Raw genomic sequence first — 19,777 nt, forward strand, 5'->3', positions numbered from 1 at the left:
TGTGTCCCTTAGCTGGGAGCGCCAGCCTAGGAGTTCCTGGAGATACCTTAAAGGTCCCAACACCGGTGCCCAACAGGCTCGTAACCCTCCCACCTGGTGCCAGTGGCAGAAGAGGCTCCCTGGAGCACTACCTGGCTCCTCCACACTGGTGGGTGGAGAACAGGGTTTGGCTTGGCCACACGTGAGGCACAGAGGCAGTGGGCAAGCAGGGGGCAGAGCCAAGAGAGCCTTGGACACCATGCAAGGGCCGGTACATGAAGGACGAGGGAGACTCTGCCTGGGCCCTACCTGCAACTGCTCAAACTTTCTTCCACTTAACAGCTCATTGTTTCTGGGGACACTGGGAGAAAAGAGACAGGAAGGAAGGGTGGGAGCAAGGAGAGAGAAGCGAGTCCCCATTCAGTGGCAGCATCAGCCTGAAAGCCCTGACTGCTCGTGGTCACTGGAGGCGCTGAACTGCCTCTCCACCTTCTTTTGGTCCTTGATCTTGAGTCCAATATCCACCTTCTTCTCAAAGAAGTTCACCAGCACGGACTCCGTTAGGATGGAGGCCAGGATCTGCTCAAAGGAGATGCACCAGTCTGTGTCCACGGTGCCCCCACAGCGAGCAGTGGCCTCAGGGCTGCGAGCCTCCCCACCCACCAGCACTGTGTCATCTGCCAGGTCCTCGCACTGCAGAGAGCCTGTGCTGACCACCGAGTAGGAGGACATGGACATGTCATCTTTGGTTTCGTCGTCAGACAGAAGCTGGGAGGGGGATCCCTGCCCCTCGCCGCTGCCCCCTTCACCCACCACCTGGCTTTCCTGTGGTGTGTTCCCAAGGTAGGTATCACCCCCAGCTTTGGCCTGGGGATCCCCTGCGGCTGATGGCTGAAGCTCCAGGGCTGGGTCGTGAGGGGGGTTGGGGGTTGGCGCTTCATCCTCCTCAGGGGCACCATTCCTGGGCTTCCTGCCTGGCCGTGCCGAAAACCTCTTCCCCACCTCGCCGATGCGGAGCAACAGGCTGGCCACCGTGGCAATGGCGTGGTACAGCTCCTGCTCCATGGGGTCTTCACTGAACATGTTGTACAGTGTCTTGCACAGCTCAATGAACTGCTCCTGGGGGTTAAGTCAGACAAAAGGCAGAGCAGTGGTGAACGGCGGGTCAGCTTGCCCTGGGTTCAGCTGCGTGTTCTAAGTGGGGGGTGGCGGGGAGGGTTTGTTAGTTGTCTCCACACACCTCTATCTTGCCCTGTCCATTTCACAGACTGGGACACAGGCTCAGCGAGGGAAACTGGACTGGCACAGCCTTCAAAAGACTATGTTTCAGCACAGAAACTATCTGGAGTTTCTCCTTGCCTCCATGTCCAATCTTTAGCAGAGATGAGCTCATTTCAATCATTACTTTCCAAATCCAGTGACCACAAGGACTTCTTCACTGCTTTGTAAACACCCCAGACTTTCTATCTTTAATAAGAGGTGACTTCAACTCTGTCCCTCATGAGCCTCTTCAGAAGATGGTGACAGAGAAGCACAGCCTGGTCAGCCGAAGGGGTATGGAGGTCAGGTTCCAGGCTCTGAAGCCATACTTTCAGACCTCTTGGTCTGAGAGCTGGATACAGCCTCACTCCATGGGGCACCCCAAGCATAGGCATGTGGGTGAGAAAGCACCCAGACTGCAGGCTGCCCTCTGGGCAGAGCAGGGCCATGCTTAGGCTGCAGTTCGAGAGCTGCCTCTGGTTATACACCTGCGCTCTGAATATAGGGCCTTGGTTTTGAGGTCCTGAGCAGGACACCAAGTTCCCCATCCAGAGACCAGCAAATGAAGAGTCGGCCATGAGGACAGGTGGGTCTGTATGTGCCCAGTGCCTGTGCTGGGTCTGGAGGTGGAGCAGGAAGGGGTCTTGTGAAAGGTGGTACATGTCTCTGCCCGAGGGAGTCTAACTTTCCCCTGTGCTTTCTGGTTCACAGATACTGATTAAATGAAAGCAAACCATCTCCATGAAACAGTGCCCTAGACAAGGCCCTAAAGCAACTGGCTGGCTGTCTTTCTGGAATCATCTATGACGGCCTTCTGACCAGCGGCTCCAGAGGTTGGCACAATTTTCACCCTCCATGGTCGCTGGGCATGCAGGTGGTGAAGTGCCCAGCAGGAGGGCCCTGTCTTGGTCAGAATTCTCCAGAAATATCTGTTGTAGACTATAATTGGCTTACCTGGTTCATCTTGGGAAGATCCTTGATTGTCTCCTTCTGAACCTCTTTCTCCTTGGCCCACATTCGAAGGTAGTGTCGATAGTCAGGGGGGCTGGTCCCCTTTTCCTCTATGAGTTGGGAGAAAAAAATTAATCTCCATCTGCCGAATGAGAGAAAGAGGGCTGGGGGCTGGCAGCAGGAGTGAGTGGATGTGGGTGTTGTCTGGTGTGGAGCTACGGAGGTCCTCTTACAAGACACCCACTATTTGGGGAGGTGGTGATGGAAAGAATGCCCATGGCTCTCCCACGCTGTGCTGATGTAGGTGTGACCTATGCTGATGAAGATGGCCCCGACCTGTATTCCCTGAGACACTGGAACCACATGGAAGCTGGAGAGGATGGCATGAGGAGGAAAGGCTGGTTGGACCACTGAGAGGGGCCCTGGCAGAAAGCAGGTCCCATGAGGGAGGTGGTGAGTGCCAGGGGTGTTCACAGCTACAAGAGATTAAGGCCTGGGGCTGTCGAGAGCTCGACTCCCTTCACAGTAACGCCTTTCCCACAGGGACAGCCACAGAGTCAGACACGATGGGCGCACAGACCCCACTGGTCCTGGGGTCCCTACTAACGCGGAGCAATGACAACATCTACCTTCTCTTTTGTCTCGGACGTCCTCGTTGCCAGCTCCACCTTGTTCTTCCTGCCGTAGTGCTTCTGGACCACCGGAAAAGTAAAAGAACATTCTTCTGTTAGGGCTGCACACTGCTGAGATCCCTGGCCGGCCAGGCTCACCTGCCAGCAGGCCAGCCCCACTCATCTCTCCCTGCTCCCATTAAACCAGAGAGCCATGAAACCCTCGTGTGCTCTCTTTTCAAAGGAACACAAGTCTTAACATCTAGGAGTTTTTCAGAATCATCATGCATGTTATGGCGAAAAGGGGAGAATTAATGATTTCTGTAGTTTCTGCTGAAAAAGGTCAAACTTGGGAGTGCTAACTTACCAAGTCAACCTGCAATTACCACACTAGCTAATGGGGGAATTTTATGTATTTGGTGAAGTGACATGTTTGCTAGAGCTGGCACATGCTGTGCAACCTACAGTGACCATGAACTTGGGGAAAGCAGGCCACTCAACTCTCCCAAAACTGCTCCCAGAGGCAGTGTGGGTGTCCTCAGGCTGGACAGCAGCATCCCAGCTCTGAATGGCCTCACTGATGGGGTAGGCTGGGGAGGGGCACCTCTCTGGGCTCAGGCATCTTACCTTGGGATGGAGACCCACCATGAAAATGGGGCCTTTCTCTAGCTCAAGCCTAAAGCACTGTTGATCTGCCCAGGTTCCGAGTACAGATGGTACATGAGATTATTTAGTTGGCATATTTGAAATCATAGTCCTTAAGCTTCATAGTCAAGTTCAACTGAGCCTTTGACAATGTCAACAGGACTGCCCTGGGTATCTTGGTACAGTTTTAAATTTCCCTTCTGGGTCTATATTATCCCTGGTGAGTATCATTTGTCCCCTAGAAATTACAGTGTGGAGTTCTGGTCTGGTTTGTGAGTAAGCTACACACTAAGGGCTGGCTCACCAAATCCCAGGCCAAGAATGGCCTATCACCCTGAAGCCAACACTTGAATGGGCATGACTTCCAGTAGGCACTCAACATGCATATTTTTCCTTAATGAAAAAGTTCTGTGTAGGGGAAGGAACACCACCATCCTGTGGAGAACATGGAAACATCTTCTAAGGAAAGCATCCGCTACTCTGTTCCACCTCCCTCTGTGGATTCCACACGTTTCACACTGCTGCAATGTTAGCATTTGTATTTTTTCCTATAAATGTGCAGGCAGATCTCCTGCACATGGTCACAGGGCTGACACCCTGGTGCTATGCCATGTCAGCAGAGCTGTGTGTCTCACACCCACCCTCTAGACAATAACAGGACCACTCCTCTCCTCCCGTCCATGGGAATCACCTCTGCTAGGGGTCCTCCACAGGATGTACCCTCAAGTGGGGTTTCTGGGACTAAGAATTTCTAGGCCTCCTGACCATACAGTGGTGTTAGGTAGATGAAGCCCAAAGTTCTGGTGAAGACCAGAACTAGGGGTGTGTCCCAGCCCCCAAGGACTGACCTTGAGCCTCCCAAGGCAGGAAAAGATCCAGATCTGAGGCCAGGGGAGATGCTGGAAGGGACAGCGGAGGAAGACGAGAGGGCAGAGGGAGGGAGAAGCCAGGATCCAGGAAGGCAGAGACAAGAGAAATAGGAATGAGAACACTGCCAGGGCCCCAGCCTGGACAAGGAGGCAGGGTCCCCTTGTCCTGGAGCTCTCTAATGCAACACATGCCTGAGCCCACCGCAGGGCCACAGGCCACCCACATGGGCCCCACAGCAAAACCTGGTGCTGATGGCTCACCTTCTGAGGAGCTGTCCTCAGTGAAAAAATGGGTGGCTTCCAGGGCAGACTCAGTCTCCTCTGGACTCAGCGCTATGCTCAGAGAGAAAGGAGAGTGAGGGCAGGAGAAAGCAATGTGATTCACACAAAAGCAAACCTCTCAGGCCCAGCATCCCCCCATGGCATGCCCATGGGCCCCAGTGCCTGCTGATATGGTGTGTGGTCAGAGGGGTAGCAGTGGCGGCTGATTCGGGTTACTCTCTTGACTTTGTATGTTTGTCTGAAACACAAACAGTATCCCTGGTAAGAATCAAGCCAGTGCAGACAGAGTCTAATGACCGGTCAGCCTTCTGCCCACCCCTTGATGCCAAGGCCCAGAGGACCCTGGGCACACACATAGAGAAGAGCCATGCACAAGTGACTTGCCCGTCTCATTTCACACACCGGGCGTTGTTCCACAGTGATTCACACTGCAGTGTGAATCGTGATTCATTGCGAGTATGCAGCCCCCGGCCTCCGCTGTGGTACACCATTCCAGTGTGGGGGGTTATTCTCCCAGTTGTCCCAGTGGCACACAGTGAGAGGCAATGGGCAGTGTGTAGCACATGAGGGAGGTGGCAGGGTGTGGGCAGAGTTCCACCAGGGGCCTGGGCATCGCAGGGGGTGGCTGGGAGAAGTGGGGTGGCTACACTTGCTCTCTTATGTAGGACCTCAGCCCAGCAAATCTGTCCCTCAGCTGAGTCAGATATGGTTGATACCAACCCTCCCAGGAGGGATAGCTGGGGCCACTATTCCTGTCACATTGTAGGGAAAAACCTGTCACAAGAGCAGAACTTTCTACCTCAGCAACACAAAACAATTGCCTGGAGAGTTATAAAATAGAACCTGGGTCCTGCCAGGCCAAAGCGCAAGCTTCTGGAGTTGAGCTCAGCACAGTATTCTAAAAATCACTGGAGTGACTCTAAGGCGGCCTCTGAGGTTCCAGGGGCTGTGGACAATAGCAGGGTCCCAAACAGCTCCATCTCAGAACCTAGGTTGAAATTTTCAGTTTCCTCCAGGGAAAACAGGGATATCGCTGCCTGGAATGACTCTCCACGTGGCTGTACCAGGTGAGTGTGCCCTGCACAGCAGGACCCCAATGACTGCAGGATCTGTCTTCGACCAGCTGTCCCATTGAGTCACCAGGCATCACCATCAGTAGCCTGGGGCACCTTGAAGAGATGCAAACCCTGCTCATGGCCGTGACAGGGCTCCCCAGGTCATACCTGGCCCTTGGCAATGCCCCCAGGTTGACCCTTGGGGGATAAACAAGACTTAAGGACAGGTTACTAACCACAGGGTCCTTGGTTTCACACGAGTGTCCAGTTATGCGACCCCTCCGAAGTTTTTGGTGGTGCTGTGACCCTCCTAGGTCACAGCCCTATTCAGACCAAGACAAGCCAGGTCTCACTCCCTCCACTAGGCCTGGTCTCCAAGGCTGCCTCAAGGTCCAGCATCCCACAGACGCTTGTGCTGGGCCTTAGGATGCTACAGGCCCAGCTTCGGACATGTGTGAGGCTCCTGCTAGGGAGAAGGCTATTACCTGGGGGCAGGTGTAGCTTGTAGAGTGCCTTGAGCTTCTCTGTCAGGTCCCCATGGTACAGCCCACCTGTGGAGGAAGGCCAGAGAGGAGGCACACTGGTAACAGACTGTTGAAGACCTGAGACAGTCTGAATTTGAACAACTCCCCCTTCCAGTGGCTTCTGGCAGGACCCTCCTCACAATCTGATTCCCTCACAGAGAGGCCTCTGAGAGCAAGGCCCAGGTATCCTGTTTTTTCTCCTTCTCTAGGGTCTACGATCTGGCCTTTAGCAGCTCCAGGCTAACAGAAAGATGGGGGGAGATACATTGGAGCCCCATGTGTCTCCTGTGGGAAAACTGCCCTTTCTTTACTAAGGATCAAAGGCTCTGGGCTGCCCTCTGCTAGCTGCAGTGGAAAGACTAGCTAGGTCTGGACCTTGGAGGCTTCTTCAGAAAGGGCTAAGGGAATGGGCAGGCACTGCAGCCACTTACTGATCCCTGTCACGAACTCTTTGAAGTTGATCAGCGAGTCCTTGTTTTCATCCAGGAGCCGGAACATTCGTCCTGCCAGCACAGATGTGTGGGAGCCACAGGCCCAGGGTGTCAGGCTGGCGAAAAGATCCCGGAACTGGCTGGCGTCTATGCGGTACTGTTCTAGGTAGGGCAAGCTGGGGTCCCGACGCCCAGCTGTGGGGCGGCTGCTACCCCAGTACTGACTTGCCAGATGCTTGGCCTGCAAGGGACACAGTCTGGTGAAATGGCCTGAGTGCCCTGCCCCTGGACAGTTATGATCATCAAGCTAATTGGGGTACCCACCTCCTTCTCCACCCAGGTCTGCCATGTCCCAGGGTGGGGAGTACTGGGCCTGATGCAGCAGCTCACAGAACCGCTCATGTTGGAGCCATCAGTCCCTCATTTACAGAGGGGTGATCTGGGACAGATCCTTGGGCACCAGGCCACAGCAGGCCTAAAGCTGCAGCATGGCAGCCACCTTGGGGGCTGAACCAGAGGAAGCTGGGAACTGACAAGAGCAAAATGGCAGCATAGACTTTTGTGCCTGCTGAAGAGAAAGCAGGCTTTTCCTTTTGTAATAGCGCCTGAAATTTTCTTGGAGAGCCCTCCCTGTCCTACCCTTAGACCAAGGGGAGGGTACATAGCCCAGATCTGGCCCAGTGGCAAATGCCTCCCAAAGCCACAACGCCTAACCTGAGTCAGTCTAGTAATCAACCTTAGACTTTTTGCTAAAACCATTTGGAAAGAAAAATTCTTTCCGCTGGGGTTCCTGAGAGACACGGATGATCCTGGATCTGTCTACAATTCTGCCATTCTGCAGGAAGAGCAGTCCAGAGGACATCTGAGGTGGGGAGAAGCAAGTTTGAGCACCCAGGTCCAGCTCACACCTGAAGCTGTGCTTTCCTAGACTCTTCACTTAAATGAGCTAATGCATTCCCCCTTCTGCATAAACTGGTGTGAGTGGTTTTTCTGTGAATTAAGTGTCCTCCAAGAATGAAATCACACCGTATGAAGTTTGTGGTAACTGTAATTGAAAATGCTTTTAAATCTATTTCTCTTCTGCTGTGGTAGGGATACATTTAGGGGACTACGCTGGGGTTCTGGTCCTGCCCTTGCTTTGACTGTCACCTTAAACACCATGTAAAGGTCTTCCAGCTCTTCAATTGAGAAACCAATGTCTCCAGGTATAGCTCGGACCTAGAAGGAAAGAGAAATAGGATATATTGATGGATTCTCAAGTTCCTGCAACGGTAAAAACAAGATGCTCTTTGGGATAATGAGTACAAAGACATGAACTACCCCTCTGGTGTTGCTAACTGGCCCAGCACACAGGGTGGCCCACCCAGGAAGAGAATGTGGCTCACACATTCACTCTTTGGGCACTGTCTGCCCAGCTACTCAGTCAGGGAGTGCTGTCTGGATCCCTGGCACCATCTCTTTGGAAAGCATTCTAGACCTTCCCAGTACATTCTCCCTCCAGAGGTGAGGAAGGCAAAGGATTGTGGCAGTGGCACAGTGGGCTGGGAAGGGTGGAAGGTGTCCAAGTGTTGTCACCCAGGGGTAGGGGCAAAGTCGGGCTGGGAAGGTTCAGCTGGCAGCAAAATGGCACTTGGACTTTAGGCAGCTGGGCATCAGAGAAGCTGATGACCAAATCATGAGCAGAAAATAGTGATGGGGATCTGTGCCCACATTCCCACCTGTGCATAACACTTGGGGATTCTAGTCCCTTGCTGCGCAATGCCCTGCTCACCCCTTGGGAGGCACTGTGGCAGGGGCAGTTTCCCTGGGTCACCACCCCACCTTGCCTGCAACCTGGGGCCACAGAAGGCCTGCCCCCTCATACCACACTCCTCTTGGCTGTATCCTCCAAGGACTGGATCACTTTCAGCCTCTGTTTAAACCGCATCTGTTCAATGTCATCAGCACGTAGGCTGCTAAATTTCTATGGTAAGAGTGATGCCATGAGATAAGGTGGAGTTAGGGTCCAACACCTCCCACCCCCTCATTATACCCCTGCACCGACATGCCCGGATGCAGGAACTTGACACAAGGTTCCAGTGATCACTGACCTCGTATGACACCTTTAGGAGGTCAAAGATGTCCACTTCTGCAGGGGGGGTATCCCTGCTGGTCAGCAGGGCATGGAGGTGTGGGATGGGAGGAGAGACACTCTGTTTATTGACCACGTTATCCAGGTATCTGCCAGGATTAAAGACAGAAGTATAGACCACTCATAGGTAGTGACAGGGGAGTCTTTCCCATGGCTACGTGATGTGGAGGGACCATTTCACAAGCAGGAGTGAGAGCTGGGCCTCTCCAGGAAAGCTGCAGATAAGCCTGACTGACTCCATGGTGAGGTGGAGATGTGCCCTGGTAAATAAGGAGTCCTCCTGGAGGCAGTGGAGAGAAGACCTCAGCCTGAGTACTAAATGAGGAAGCTAAGATGTCCTCAGGAACCCTTTATATGCCCAGACGCTTTCACTCTAGGAGAAAGGTCTACTGTGGCAGAAGGGACGTGTTCCTTCCCTCGGTGAGCTGCTAGGGATATGTGGATTAACCTCAGCAACACTCAGGAAGCAAATGAGAAAGGTATGGAAGGAGTGCTGCTGTGGCCATGTCTGTGGGGACAGAGCTTTAGGACAGGGCCTGACTTTGGCTGGGCTTGCCCAACCTGGGCTTCTTCCCCTCACAGGCTCTCTAGGCTGGGCCTGAAGCTAAGGTGGGAGAGGTGGCTGGTTCCCCCCCATTACTCTGGTCAGGGCTCCATCCCCAGGGAGGCCTTCACTCATGAGGAGGAGCCCATCCATCTGTCTGGTGTGGGGAGGGGCATGAAAATCCTCTGTGACTCTGGTGTGGGCTATATCTAGTCTTCCCTGTGGACAAAGAGCTAGCACCGTCCAGAACAGGGAGATGATAACCTTGTGGAATGCTAACCAGCACCTCAGCTGGCTCAGCAGGCAAGTGGCAGCATCCCTGGCTGTCCTGGGTGGCCGGGACATATTTCCAGGCCAGGCAAATATGTGCACACAGCCTGATGGGACTGTACAGAGCTCAGGGCCAGGTGAGAAGGCCAGGTGAGGACTCAGCTCCTGTGTACAGAGAAATACCAACAGCAGGGGGAGACCTCGTGTCCCAGGGTCTGACAGCAGAAAGAATGCTGTGGGATGCTAGTGGGCGAAACTAGTGCAGGGAAAACTATAACTAAGCAGGCATGAGGCCTACACTGCAGGGGTGTTGTGGGCCTACACTGAGGCATTGGAGGGTGGGAAGGGACAGCTGGATCCCAGAATCCATGATAGGAAGTGGGGTTGAGGGAAAAGGTGGTGGCCAGGATGACCCCAAGACATAGGTGTAAACAGTGGGTATAAGCTCCTTTAGCTCTTACGGCAAGCCCAGCATGGTGCCTGAGCTCAGGAAAACACAACCAGGCCTGTTTTATGGAAACAACAGCTGCCCTGCTATTCTAGCCACCTCCTATGCACGATAGGAGCCCTCAGCCCAGCATGCCCTGGCCCACTCCCATTCTCTCTTATCCTGGTCTTATGGCTGCCCTAGTGCTGTTCTGTCCCCACTAGGAAGGAAGCTTCTTCTGCTCCCTGGATCTAGCAGGACCAGATTCCTGGTGGACACAGTCACTGAATGCTGGCTGGGGAGAACCCAAGGTTGTCCCCTGAGAGGCCAGCTTGGTCACCTGCCCAGGATGGTCATGGCCTCGCCCTCGTCCACACAGGCCAGCAGCTCCTCCTTGTTGGCATCCAAGATGGCCAAGGCCACTTGTAGGATCACCTTGATGCCCTCATAGAAAAAGCAGTCAACGATGACCACGGCACTCTCAAAGGGCATGACGCTGAGGAATAGGGTCAGGAACCAGGAAAGTGAGATGCTGGAGATGACCCCCAGGTCCTGCATCTTCTCAGAGAGCTGGGGTAGAAAGTCCCTTGTGAGCTCTTCAAAGATGCCTTGGTCCACCAGGGCCCCTAGGGAGAGGAAAGAGGAATCTGACTTGTGAGCCCATACCCCTGGGCTCTGGTTCAGGTGCACCCTCAGGTGGGGCCTGAGAGCCTAAGGCTAAGGCCCTGCCCAATCTCTGGACAGCTCCACGCACACCGAGGCTAAAGAGGCTGGGTATGTGGAGAAAACAAGAATGAATAGCAAGCTGTTAAATTTTCTTTCTACAGCTTCCAAACCATTGTGTGAAAAGAATGATTTCATTCATAAGACTTGGATTTTTGGGCCTCCCTGGTGGTGCAAGGGGTTAAGTCCAGCACGATGAAGCTATCGCCAGCCATTGCAACATGAGTTCGATTCCAGGCCAGGGAGCAACCCACATGGCGCAGCAGACCTCTCTTGTCTCACCCGCTGCTCCCCTCAGCAGTGTATTTAAGTCAGTCTGCCTGTTCTGTTCCTCGGTCTGTCTTTGGTGAATCCTCTCACCTCCCCCCAACTCTGGCCTGTACCCCAGTTCTTGTATGTATAAATAAATCTTTAAAAAAAAAAAGACTTGGATTTTTTTTGGGGAAATACAAAATTGTTCCCTAGATGCATCAGATTAAACCATGGCTGCAGGGGCTTCTGTGTATCCTGTCCTAAAGCTTGAGAACAGATATGATGCTAAAGATCCCCCTCCCCGCCTCCTTCCAAAAAATAATACATGAAGGCATCTTAGAATACCATCTTAATCACACACATAATTAAATACATTTGCAAACCCATTTCTACTTCATGACACAGATTCCACAAGTTACAGTTGAAGAGGAGGTACATAGCGGGTGTACTATACATGCTAGTTGTGATGTTTTTCTATAGTAAAAAAGTTTAAGAAGAGTTTGACCTGATGGGAATGTAGGCCCCAAGCACTTTTAAAAGTCACTAAATGTGTAACTTCTAACTCTCACTATCAGCAACTGGGGAATCTGCTGCAAGTCTGGGTCAGGTGGTTGGTGAGCCTGTGCCTGGCTCTCTACTTTGCAGCTGTGTGAGGATTTCTATGTATAGTCAGCAGCATAGCTGTGGGGGAAATGCTTGTGCAGCTGGATGAGGGGCTGTCACCCCTGCTGGCACTCACCTACCACCCTGGTATTGTAGTAGTCAGGCAGCATGCGCTCGCAGAGAGCCACCAGCAGCCAGAAGGCCTCCTCCTCGCTGCCATAGAGCAGGAGCACTGAGGTGACGATGTTCATGGCCTGTGGGCACAGGGACAGTGAAGGGAGGTTCACAGAGCTGGCCACCGAGTAAAGCCCTCCCCTTGCCCCACAAGCAAGTTCCATAATGACAAACTGGCCCACCCAACTTGGCAGTTTGCCAAAAGGGGATCTGCAGGAAATCAATTTGACAAAATAGTCAGCTGGGTCACCCTAATCGGGCTAGCAGGCGCTGGAAGAGTCAAGAGTGTGGACGTGAATGCCGCACTTCTGCAGAGCAGTGTCTGGTGTTGAAGATGTCACGCTGGTCCAGGTGGACGTGTAGGCAAGTTGTGTGGCACATAGCTATATGGCTACAGGGAGGCCATGGCAAGACTAGGATGGCACAGCCTCAGTTGATAGCAGGCTCAAAAGGAAAAGCTTCAACAGAAGTTATCTTCAAAATTATTTAAAGCTAATACACTGGCTTTCCACGCATTGGTCATGTGGAACATTCACTCTCCAGGAAGTGGATTTGCTGTGGTGCCTTGAAATCCACGTGCGGTCGAGGGGGTAGAGAAAGCCATTTGACCTGACTGATGAAATGTCCATTAGATTTAAAGTCAAATGTCGCCAGAAATGCAAATCAAAGGTGCAAGATGGTACCTTACACTATTAGGATGGCTACTATCAAAACCAGAAAAGCAAGTTTGGTGGGGGCTTGGAGAGACTGGGTCCCTTGTGCATTGCTGGTAGGAATATAAATTGTGCAGCTCCTATGGAAAACACTATGACAATTCAATAAAAAACATAGAAACAGAAATACCATTTAATCCTGCAATTCTACTTCTAAGTATATCCCCAAAAGAAGTGAAAAGATGTGAGCAGATATTGCATATCCATGTTCATAGCAGCAGCATTCACAATAGCCAAAAGGTGGAAAAACCCCAAATAGTCATGAACAGATGAACAGATAAACAAAATGTGATATATCTATAAAGTGGAAGATTATTCAGCTTATAAAGGAGGAAAATTTTGCAACATGTTACAACATGGATGAATTTGGAGAAGACTATGCTAAGTGAAATAAGCCAGTCACAAAAGGGCTCTCTCTTACTGTATGATTCTACTTACATGAGATACCTAGAATAGTCAGGTTCATAGAAATACAAAGGAGAAGAGTGGTTGAGAGGGGGTGGAGGGTACGGGAGGATGAGGGGTGTGCTACTTAATGGATACAGAATGTCAGCTTTGTAAGATGAAGTTTTGGGAATGGATGGTGGTGATGGCTGCACAGCAGTGTGAATGTATTTAATGCTGCTATATATTTACAAATGGTTAAGATGGTAAATTTTACCCCTGCACAGAAACCAAATGCTTCCAGAAGCACATAGAAGGCAACTTAATACGGTATGGGGATAAGTGAATAATTATCATTGTTTTGAAGTGTCTTTTTCTGTGGTAGGGCTTCCATTTGGGGGCACAGGGACTGAGGCCACCAGTCAGGTCCAGGGCCATGGGACCTGATGGCCTCTGCTGAGAAATGTATTTGGGTTCCCGCCTAGTCCCCTTACCTGGCAGTAGCCAATGGTGGGGTTTCGGAAAGCATAGGCAGTCAGCACCCGCCGGAGTGCAGCAATCCCCAGCTCATTCTGGAAGGCAGGGTGCTCGGGCATGGAGCGGTGGAGGTCTCGCTCGATCTCCTCTGTGGCCAGGCTGTACTTCCCCATGGACTTCTCTACCAGATTAGCATAGTAGCTGGGATGGGTCACCATCTCATTCCAGGCCCCTGTGAAAACATGGGTAGCAAGCGTCTCTTTCTCTCAGAACTTTGGAGAGACATCAGTGCACCACAGAAGAGAGGTGGAACTCAGGTCTGTTACTGTTGTAAGGTGAAGGTTCCCCTGTGACTGCTCCTGCTTCCACTCAAGTTGCAATGGCTGACTTGCCCTCTTCCTGAAACCCTCCAAGTGGTGAGTGTGAACACTGTCAAAGCTTGTCTAGAGGAAACAGGGCCTCAGAGGGCCTGCTTACCTCCTACTGTGGGTAGGAAGGGACCACAATGGTGACTGTGCCCCACGCTTGGTTTGCTCCTGCCATGGGCCCTGCAACAACCCCCTTACAGCTGAGAGACCCATTTTCACTGGCAGGGTTGGCAGCTCCCCGCTGACCAACTCAGAAAGTTGGCCTGGAGTCAGCCCAGCTGCCACAGGGAGGTCCATCAGTTCACCTGAGAAGAGGAGCCACAGTTCCCCGCGGAGGCTCTCAGGAATGCCCTTCAGCACCAGCTCCCGCGTTTTGGCCGTGCGGTACATGCACATGCCGCGCCCGTATTCAAAGAAGTGGATGTTCCATGACTCCTCTTTCATCTTCTCCTTGGCCTAGGGGAAAGGCAAACAGGGCTGTGGGTTCCACTTGGGTACTGAGGCCCAAGTGACAGGGTCCTCCTCTCCTCTTCCATCCAGACAATGCAGGACTGGTCAACTTGGATTTCCCAGAGTTCATAGTAAAACTGCAAGGAGTCCAGGCTGGGCTACGCATAGCACCTCTCTCGGACATCAGGAAGATGCCTCCCAGAGCAGAGGGAGTGCCTCCAAGCACGTCAGGCAGGGGGCCCCTCTCCCTTCTCCTGTATTGCCCATCGTCAGCCTCTGAGGGCTGAGGATAAGACTCACCCCCTTGGCTCCCAGCTCCTCCATGTGCGTGTTGCCCTGGAAGAGTTTAAGCAGGCCCTTGGAAGCGGTTGGTGCCTCCTGTGCACGGGAGATCTGGCGGCCACTGAAGGGTGAGGACAAACTGGCCGGCTCTTCCAATGCCTCATGGGATGCTGGGGAAGACTGGAAAATACAACATGGGAGGAGAAGTGCCCTTGAGTGAGCTGCCCTTGGGATTTCTTTCTTTCTTTTTTTTTTTTTAATGCATACAAGAGCTGGGGTGTAGGCCAGAGGGGGTTGAGAGGATTCAACAGAGAGAGAGTGGGGAGCAGTGGGAGAGACAGGAGAGGTTTGCTGCACCATGTGGGCCAGCTCCCCCACTGGGGATTAAACCCGTGCTGCAGTGGCTGTGGATTGCTTCATAGTGCTGAGACTTAACTCCTTGTGCCACCACGGAGGCCCCTTGCCGTTGGGGTTTCTAATGTGCACATTGGACACCTGACCTGGACCTGAGTCCCTGAGGGCAAATGCAGTAGAGAAAGCAGCATTGGGTTTGCCAAGCAGACCATGCTACAGACCACCGCCTCTCTGGTCAACGGGATAGCTATGCTGTCCTCCCATTGCCAAGCCCACACATGCAGGACAGTCTCTCATGGGAACAGGTTCTGAGGCCCATCTTATCAGACACTTTCTCAGTAAGGTCAGGGCCAAGGAGAGAAGAAACCCCAAGGAGACCATTCCTGGTGCCCTCCCTGGGGCACCTTCCCTGCTAGGATAGTGCTGGTGGCATTTGCAGTAAGTGTCCTCAGGCCCCCAGCCATAGTGGTGCTGTCTCCACAGGGCCCACCTGCATACTCAACCACTCTCAACAGTGACAGGCTATAGGGGGCAGGAATGACACGGAGCAGGTTCTTCATCATTCCAGCAGACGGGTGAAGGAGGAGAGTCCTGATGCCCTCAGCGGCTTTTCAGCTGTTTATTGGGATTTACCAGGTACACAGCTGGCAGGGGAGCTGGGGGGCCTGGAGGCTGGCAGGCCTCCCAGCCCCCAGCAAGTCTTCACTCTGTTTGGGCTCTCCGGTAATCTCTGCTGCTCTCGTCGTTCTTCATGCTTCTCTGCTTCTGCTGGTGTCCCCCTGACGCCGCCCCTAAAAGCCCAGTCTCAGCCCAGGTGAATCCCATCTACATAGGACCACACCCTACTCCAGGTGCCCGCCATCAGGCATGCATTCGGGACCACAAGGTTCCGCCCTCTATCCTAATGGTGGGAGGGCAGAAAAGCCTGATACTTTTTACCTACCCTACACTGGCTCAGGTTGGGACTATTGGGAAAGAACACTAGGATCTGCTTTGGCCCCCTAGCCTCTCCTCCCCTGGGGAGTCGAAGCATGAGCTGCACAGGAAAAGTGGAGCAGGCACAGGTGACGTCAGGCCTGATCATCCAGCAGGGCCCCAATTGAGGCACTCCCTCCCACAGGTGCCCTCAATGACTGCTGAGGAATGGAGTCCCCTTCCTCTCAGGCTTCTGTCCACTGTACCTGAAGGGCCCCCGGAAGATAGGGGTTCCCAGGTCCTTTATTGGTTGATCACTGTCCCCAAGGCTCCCTGAGGTTGGATACCCTAGTTTAGGGGTCTGGAAACCTGCTTTCCCATTGTACAGCTAGCAGAGGGCAAGAGGAACAATATGGGGTTGGCAGAAGTAGACGGGGCATCAGCGACAAGGGCCTGAAAAGAAACCCTACTTTCTTTCTGGAACCCCTGTTCCCAGCCCTCATCTGCTAGCAGGGTGAGCAGGTTAAGTGCCTAGCCTGACAGCCCCAGGGCGGAGATCACAGTGGGTGGTAATCCCATCTCCTCAGAGAAGCAGTGGCATCTGTGTGTGATTACTGACACCTGTCCCTGTTCATATGGTCCCTGGGCCGAATGTGCTCTGCCTGCAGGTGCCAGTGGTTGTCGCCCATGAACAATGACCTGTGCTAGAAGCTGGTCTGGCCCGGGCATCAGAGCCAGCACCTGTGTCTGTCTATTTCCCCCTCAGTTACCTACCTGAGTGCCTACACGTAGAAACATGACTTGAGTAGATAACGGTCACTGGCTTCCTAGAAGACACTTCCCTTTCTGCCAGCAGCACATCCCCATTACCTGGTGTAGGGTAAGGTGAAAGTATCAGGCTTTTCTGCCTTCCCACCATTAGGATAGGTGACGGGACCCTGCGGTCCTAAACACATGCCTGATGGCGGGCACCTGGAGTAGGGTGTGGGCTTACGTAGATGGGATTCACCTGGGCTAAGACTGGGTTTTTTTTTTTTTTTAAGGGTGGAGTCACAGGGATGCCAGCAGAAAGAGTGAAGACTTGCTGGGGGTTGGGAGGCCTGCCAGCCTCCTGGCCCCTCAGCACCTCTGCTGCCATGTACCATCCCAATAGAAGCCTGCAAAAGCCACCGAGGTCTCCAGGACTTTCTCCTCCTTTACCCCATCTGCTGGATCAGAAAACCTGCACTGTCCCTTCCTGCCATTACAATTGGCGTAAGTTGGCAAGATGATCCATGCAGACAGGTATGGAGCCCTCCAAAGACCTGGATGGACTGAGAAGTAGCAGACTGTGTATACCTGTGACAGTGCTGGGCATTGTCATGGCGGCACAAGAGATGGACAAGGTCTGGGAGCTATGGGATGAGACCTCGCCTGGAGGAGGAGACCCCCAAGAGGACCAGCCGACGACCCCCGAGGCAACAAGAATCATCGGGGAAGAAAGGACCACGATTCGGAGCTCACCAGTGTGGACAAAGGGAAAAGCCGATGAACATGGACTAATGGACTAACAATCCCGCCAGAAAGCAGAGGAACCTTGGCAGGTTGTTATATTCTGGGGACCCTGAGGGTGGATGGTATCGTTTAAAATCAAGGCATGTGGTCTCCCCTGCAGGCTCAGGCGGTTGAGTGCCGCACTGTGAAGCTATCCACAGCCTCTGCGGCGCCGGTTTGATCCTGGTCGGCTGGCGAGGGTCCCACATGGGGGGCAGACCTCTCCTGTCGCACCCGCTGCTCCCCTCAGCAGTGTATTTTGTCAGTCTGCCTGTTCTGTTCCCCACTCTGTCTCTGGTGAATTCTCTCACCCTCCCACGCATCTGGACTGTACCCCAGTTCTTGTATAAATAAATAAATCAATCTTTAAAAAAAACAAAAAATCAAGGGTTGGCCAGTGGGCCTTGGTATAAGAGCCCACAGTTGGCTGAGGGAGGAAGCCCTCGCCAAGTTCTTTGCAGCCAGGCAGAGGAAAAGCGAACTTAGAAAAGCAAAAGCTGGTGCTAAGATTGAGAAGCCGTGAGCGGCTGATAAGCAGCCCAAGTATGCTGAAGACCATTGAGTCTCTTAATAATACCTGTGGGTGATGCCCAGATCGCTGTCGAGTGAGGGTGAGATGCTGAGGAACCCGTCCTTGGGTGGGGAACGTGGCTTGGGGTGGAGCCCAAGCCGAAGAGGGGACCCAAGAGAGGCCGCATGTGGAGTTTGGATCCCCAACCCATGTGCTTGTGCAATGGGTTGGCCTGAGTGCAGCGTGTCACACTGGTGGCTATGAAAGCCGAGTGTTGGAGCGACTGCAGACAGAAACCCTGAGGGCTGGCAATTACCCCCAACAGTATAGAATCGCCAATCCCAGAGTGAGTGCATCCTGGGGGTGGACGCGGGGTGTGGCTTGTGGCCAAGACCACAGCCAGAGAAGGCCAGGAAGCCTGATGGCTCCTCGTGTGTGACGGTAGATGCCGTGAATGGTCCCCTCTGTTGTATGAGCAGTGCCTTCGGCAGCCTAAGTGGAGGATCATCTGCTGGTGCCAATAATTGTCTTTTGCCACTAGGGTGGTGCCCTGTTTGGACTTATTTGTGTTCTGTTGTATTTTGTTATATTGTTATGTAGTTCATTTTGCTTTTGTGGGCCATGGCTGCAGTGTTCTATTGCCAAGAGAAACGTATATGACTTGTATAGACTGTCTGGAAGAAAACCCTGAGGGCTTTTCTGCCCTCCCACCATTAGGATAGATGACGGAACTCTGCAGTCCTGATAGCGCGCACCTGGAGTAGGGTGTGGGCATATGTAGATGGGATTCACCTGGGCTAAGATGGGTTTTTTAAGGGCGGCATCATGGGGACGCCAGCAGAAAGAGTAAAGACTTGCTGGGGGTTGGGAGACCTGCCAGCCTCTTGGCCCCCCCAGCACCTCTGCCTGCCATATACCTGGTAAATCCCAATAAAAGCCTGCAAAAGTCACCGAGGTCTCCAGGACTTTCTTCTCCTTTACCCCGTCTGCTGGATCAGAAAACCTGCACTGTCCCTTCCTGCCATTACACCTGGGAACAAAACTCTCCACCCCAGGCCCCACATTTTGTGGGATCCCCTGAAGCTTGGGCAATGTACCTGAGCTAATTAGCATTTCCTACTGTGGGCCCGAGGGGCTGAAGGGTGCAGCAGTGACCCACAGGTTATGTCAGGATGAGCCATGCGGATGCACAGGCAGTCACCACTATCCTGGTCCCACATGTGGCCTAGGAATGACACTACTTGCAGAAAGCAGGGGCACTGGTGCCTTCTGCAAATATCGCATCTTCCCTCTGCTGCTTACACAAGAATCCTCATCACAGCTGTGATGGTTTCAAATGGAATGCATTTAACAAATGCCATCAAACCATTCTCTTTAAAGTAGTATGGTGTGTCAGTTGTCATATTTGCCTTAGTAGAGTTGGTTTTAATAAGGAGAGCAAAAGAAGAAAAAAAAAAAGATAGCTACGCTAGTTCACAGTTCACCCTTCCTGCTTGACAGGCAGGTGTTCCCGGCAAGGCAGTGAGCTCGCAGAGCTGGACAGCTTTAAGTCTCTTTCTCTCTCCCAAAGTGACCCCTGTTATTTTTCAGATGACCTGTAAACAAAATTTTCAAGAATTACCTCACTATATCCTTTCCCCTTCTTTCAAGTTTATTCTTTTTAGGTCTGTCAGAATGTTCTATGTTTTAAAAGTTATCTTTATAGTACCCTCAGGCCCTCTTTCAGATCAGTAGTTTCCCCATATTTGCACTTTGGCTTTTTGCAGTTTCTATTACTTGCCATTTACCTGAGGCCTGAAAACAATAATTTAATAAGATACTGAGAGAGCGTTCAAGCCCATCACTTATATTACACTATGTAATTGTTCTATTTTATTATTTTTTGTTAGTCTCTTACTGTGCCTAGTTTATAAATTTTGTCTGATTTATAAATTTTGCATTTAAGTAAAGGAAAAAAACATAGTTCAGTACTATTTGCAGCTGCAGGCATCCACCGGGTGTCTTGGAATGAATCCCCCACTACTACTATACTGTCAATTCCCTACTATGGGCAATGCTG

At 52.4% G+C, this 19,777-nt stretch overlaps 1 protein-coding gene across 2 annotated transcripts in view; it reads right to left on the reverse strand.

Annotated features, from left to right (window-relative positions):
* Positions 1–411: 411 nt before the first annotated feature.
* The window catches only part of TBC1D9B (TBC1 domain family member 9B), a gene marked incomplete at both ends in the record, with an annotated part of 48,412 nt that continues 29,046 nt past the window's right edge, over positions 412–19,777 (reverse strand). Inside the window, 15 exons of one of the 2 annotated variants that reach the window (XM_084242925.1) lie at positions 412–1,098; positions 2,194–2,300; positions 2,820–2,882; positions 4,295–4,345; positions 4,577–4,648; positions 6,138–6,203; positions 6,608–6,848; positions 7,757–7,825; positions 8,472–8,570; positions 8,698–8,827; positions 10,320–10,605; positions 11,694–11,811; positions 13,323–13,537; positions 13,979–14,129; positions 14,424–14,585. In XM_084242925.1, the coding sequence (XP_084099051.1) occupies positions 412–1,098; positions 2,194–2,300; positions 2,820–2,882; positions 4,295–4,345; positions 4,577–4,648; positions 6,138–6,203; positions 6,608–6,848; positions 7,757–7,825; positions 8,472–8,570; positions 8,698–8,827; positions 10,320–10,605; positions 11,694–11,811; positions 13,323–13,537; positions 13,979–14,129; positions 14,424–14,585 (2,517 nt within the window). The remainder of the gene's footprint in view (positions 1,099–2,193; positions 2,301–2,819; positions 2,883–4,294; positions 4,346–4,576; positions 4,649–6,137; positions 6,204–6,607; positions 6,849–7,756; positions 7,826–8,471; positions 8,571–8,697; positions 8,828–10,319; positions 10,606–11,693; positions 11,812–13,322; positions 13,538–13,978; positions 14,130–14,423; positions 14,586–19,777) is intronic. The other variant, XM_084242926.1, reaches the window with a different exon arrangement.

The sequence above is a fragment of the Talpa europaea genome (genome assembly GCF_964194135.1).
Source record: "Talpa europaea genome assembly, chromosome: 9".
Lineage (NCBI taxonomy): Eukaryota > Metazoa > Chordata > Mammalia > Eulipotyphla > Talpidae > Talpa > Talpa europaea.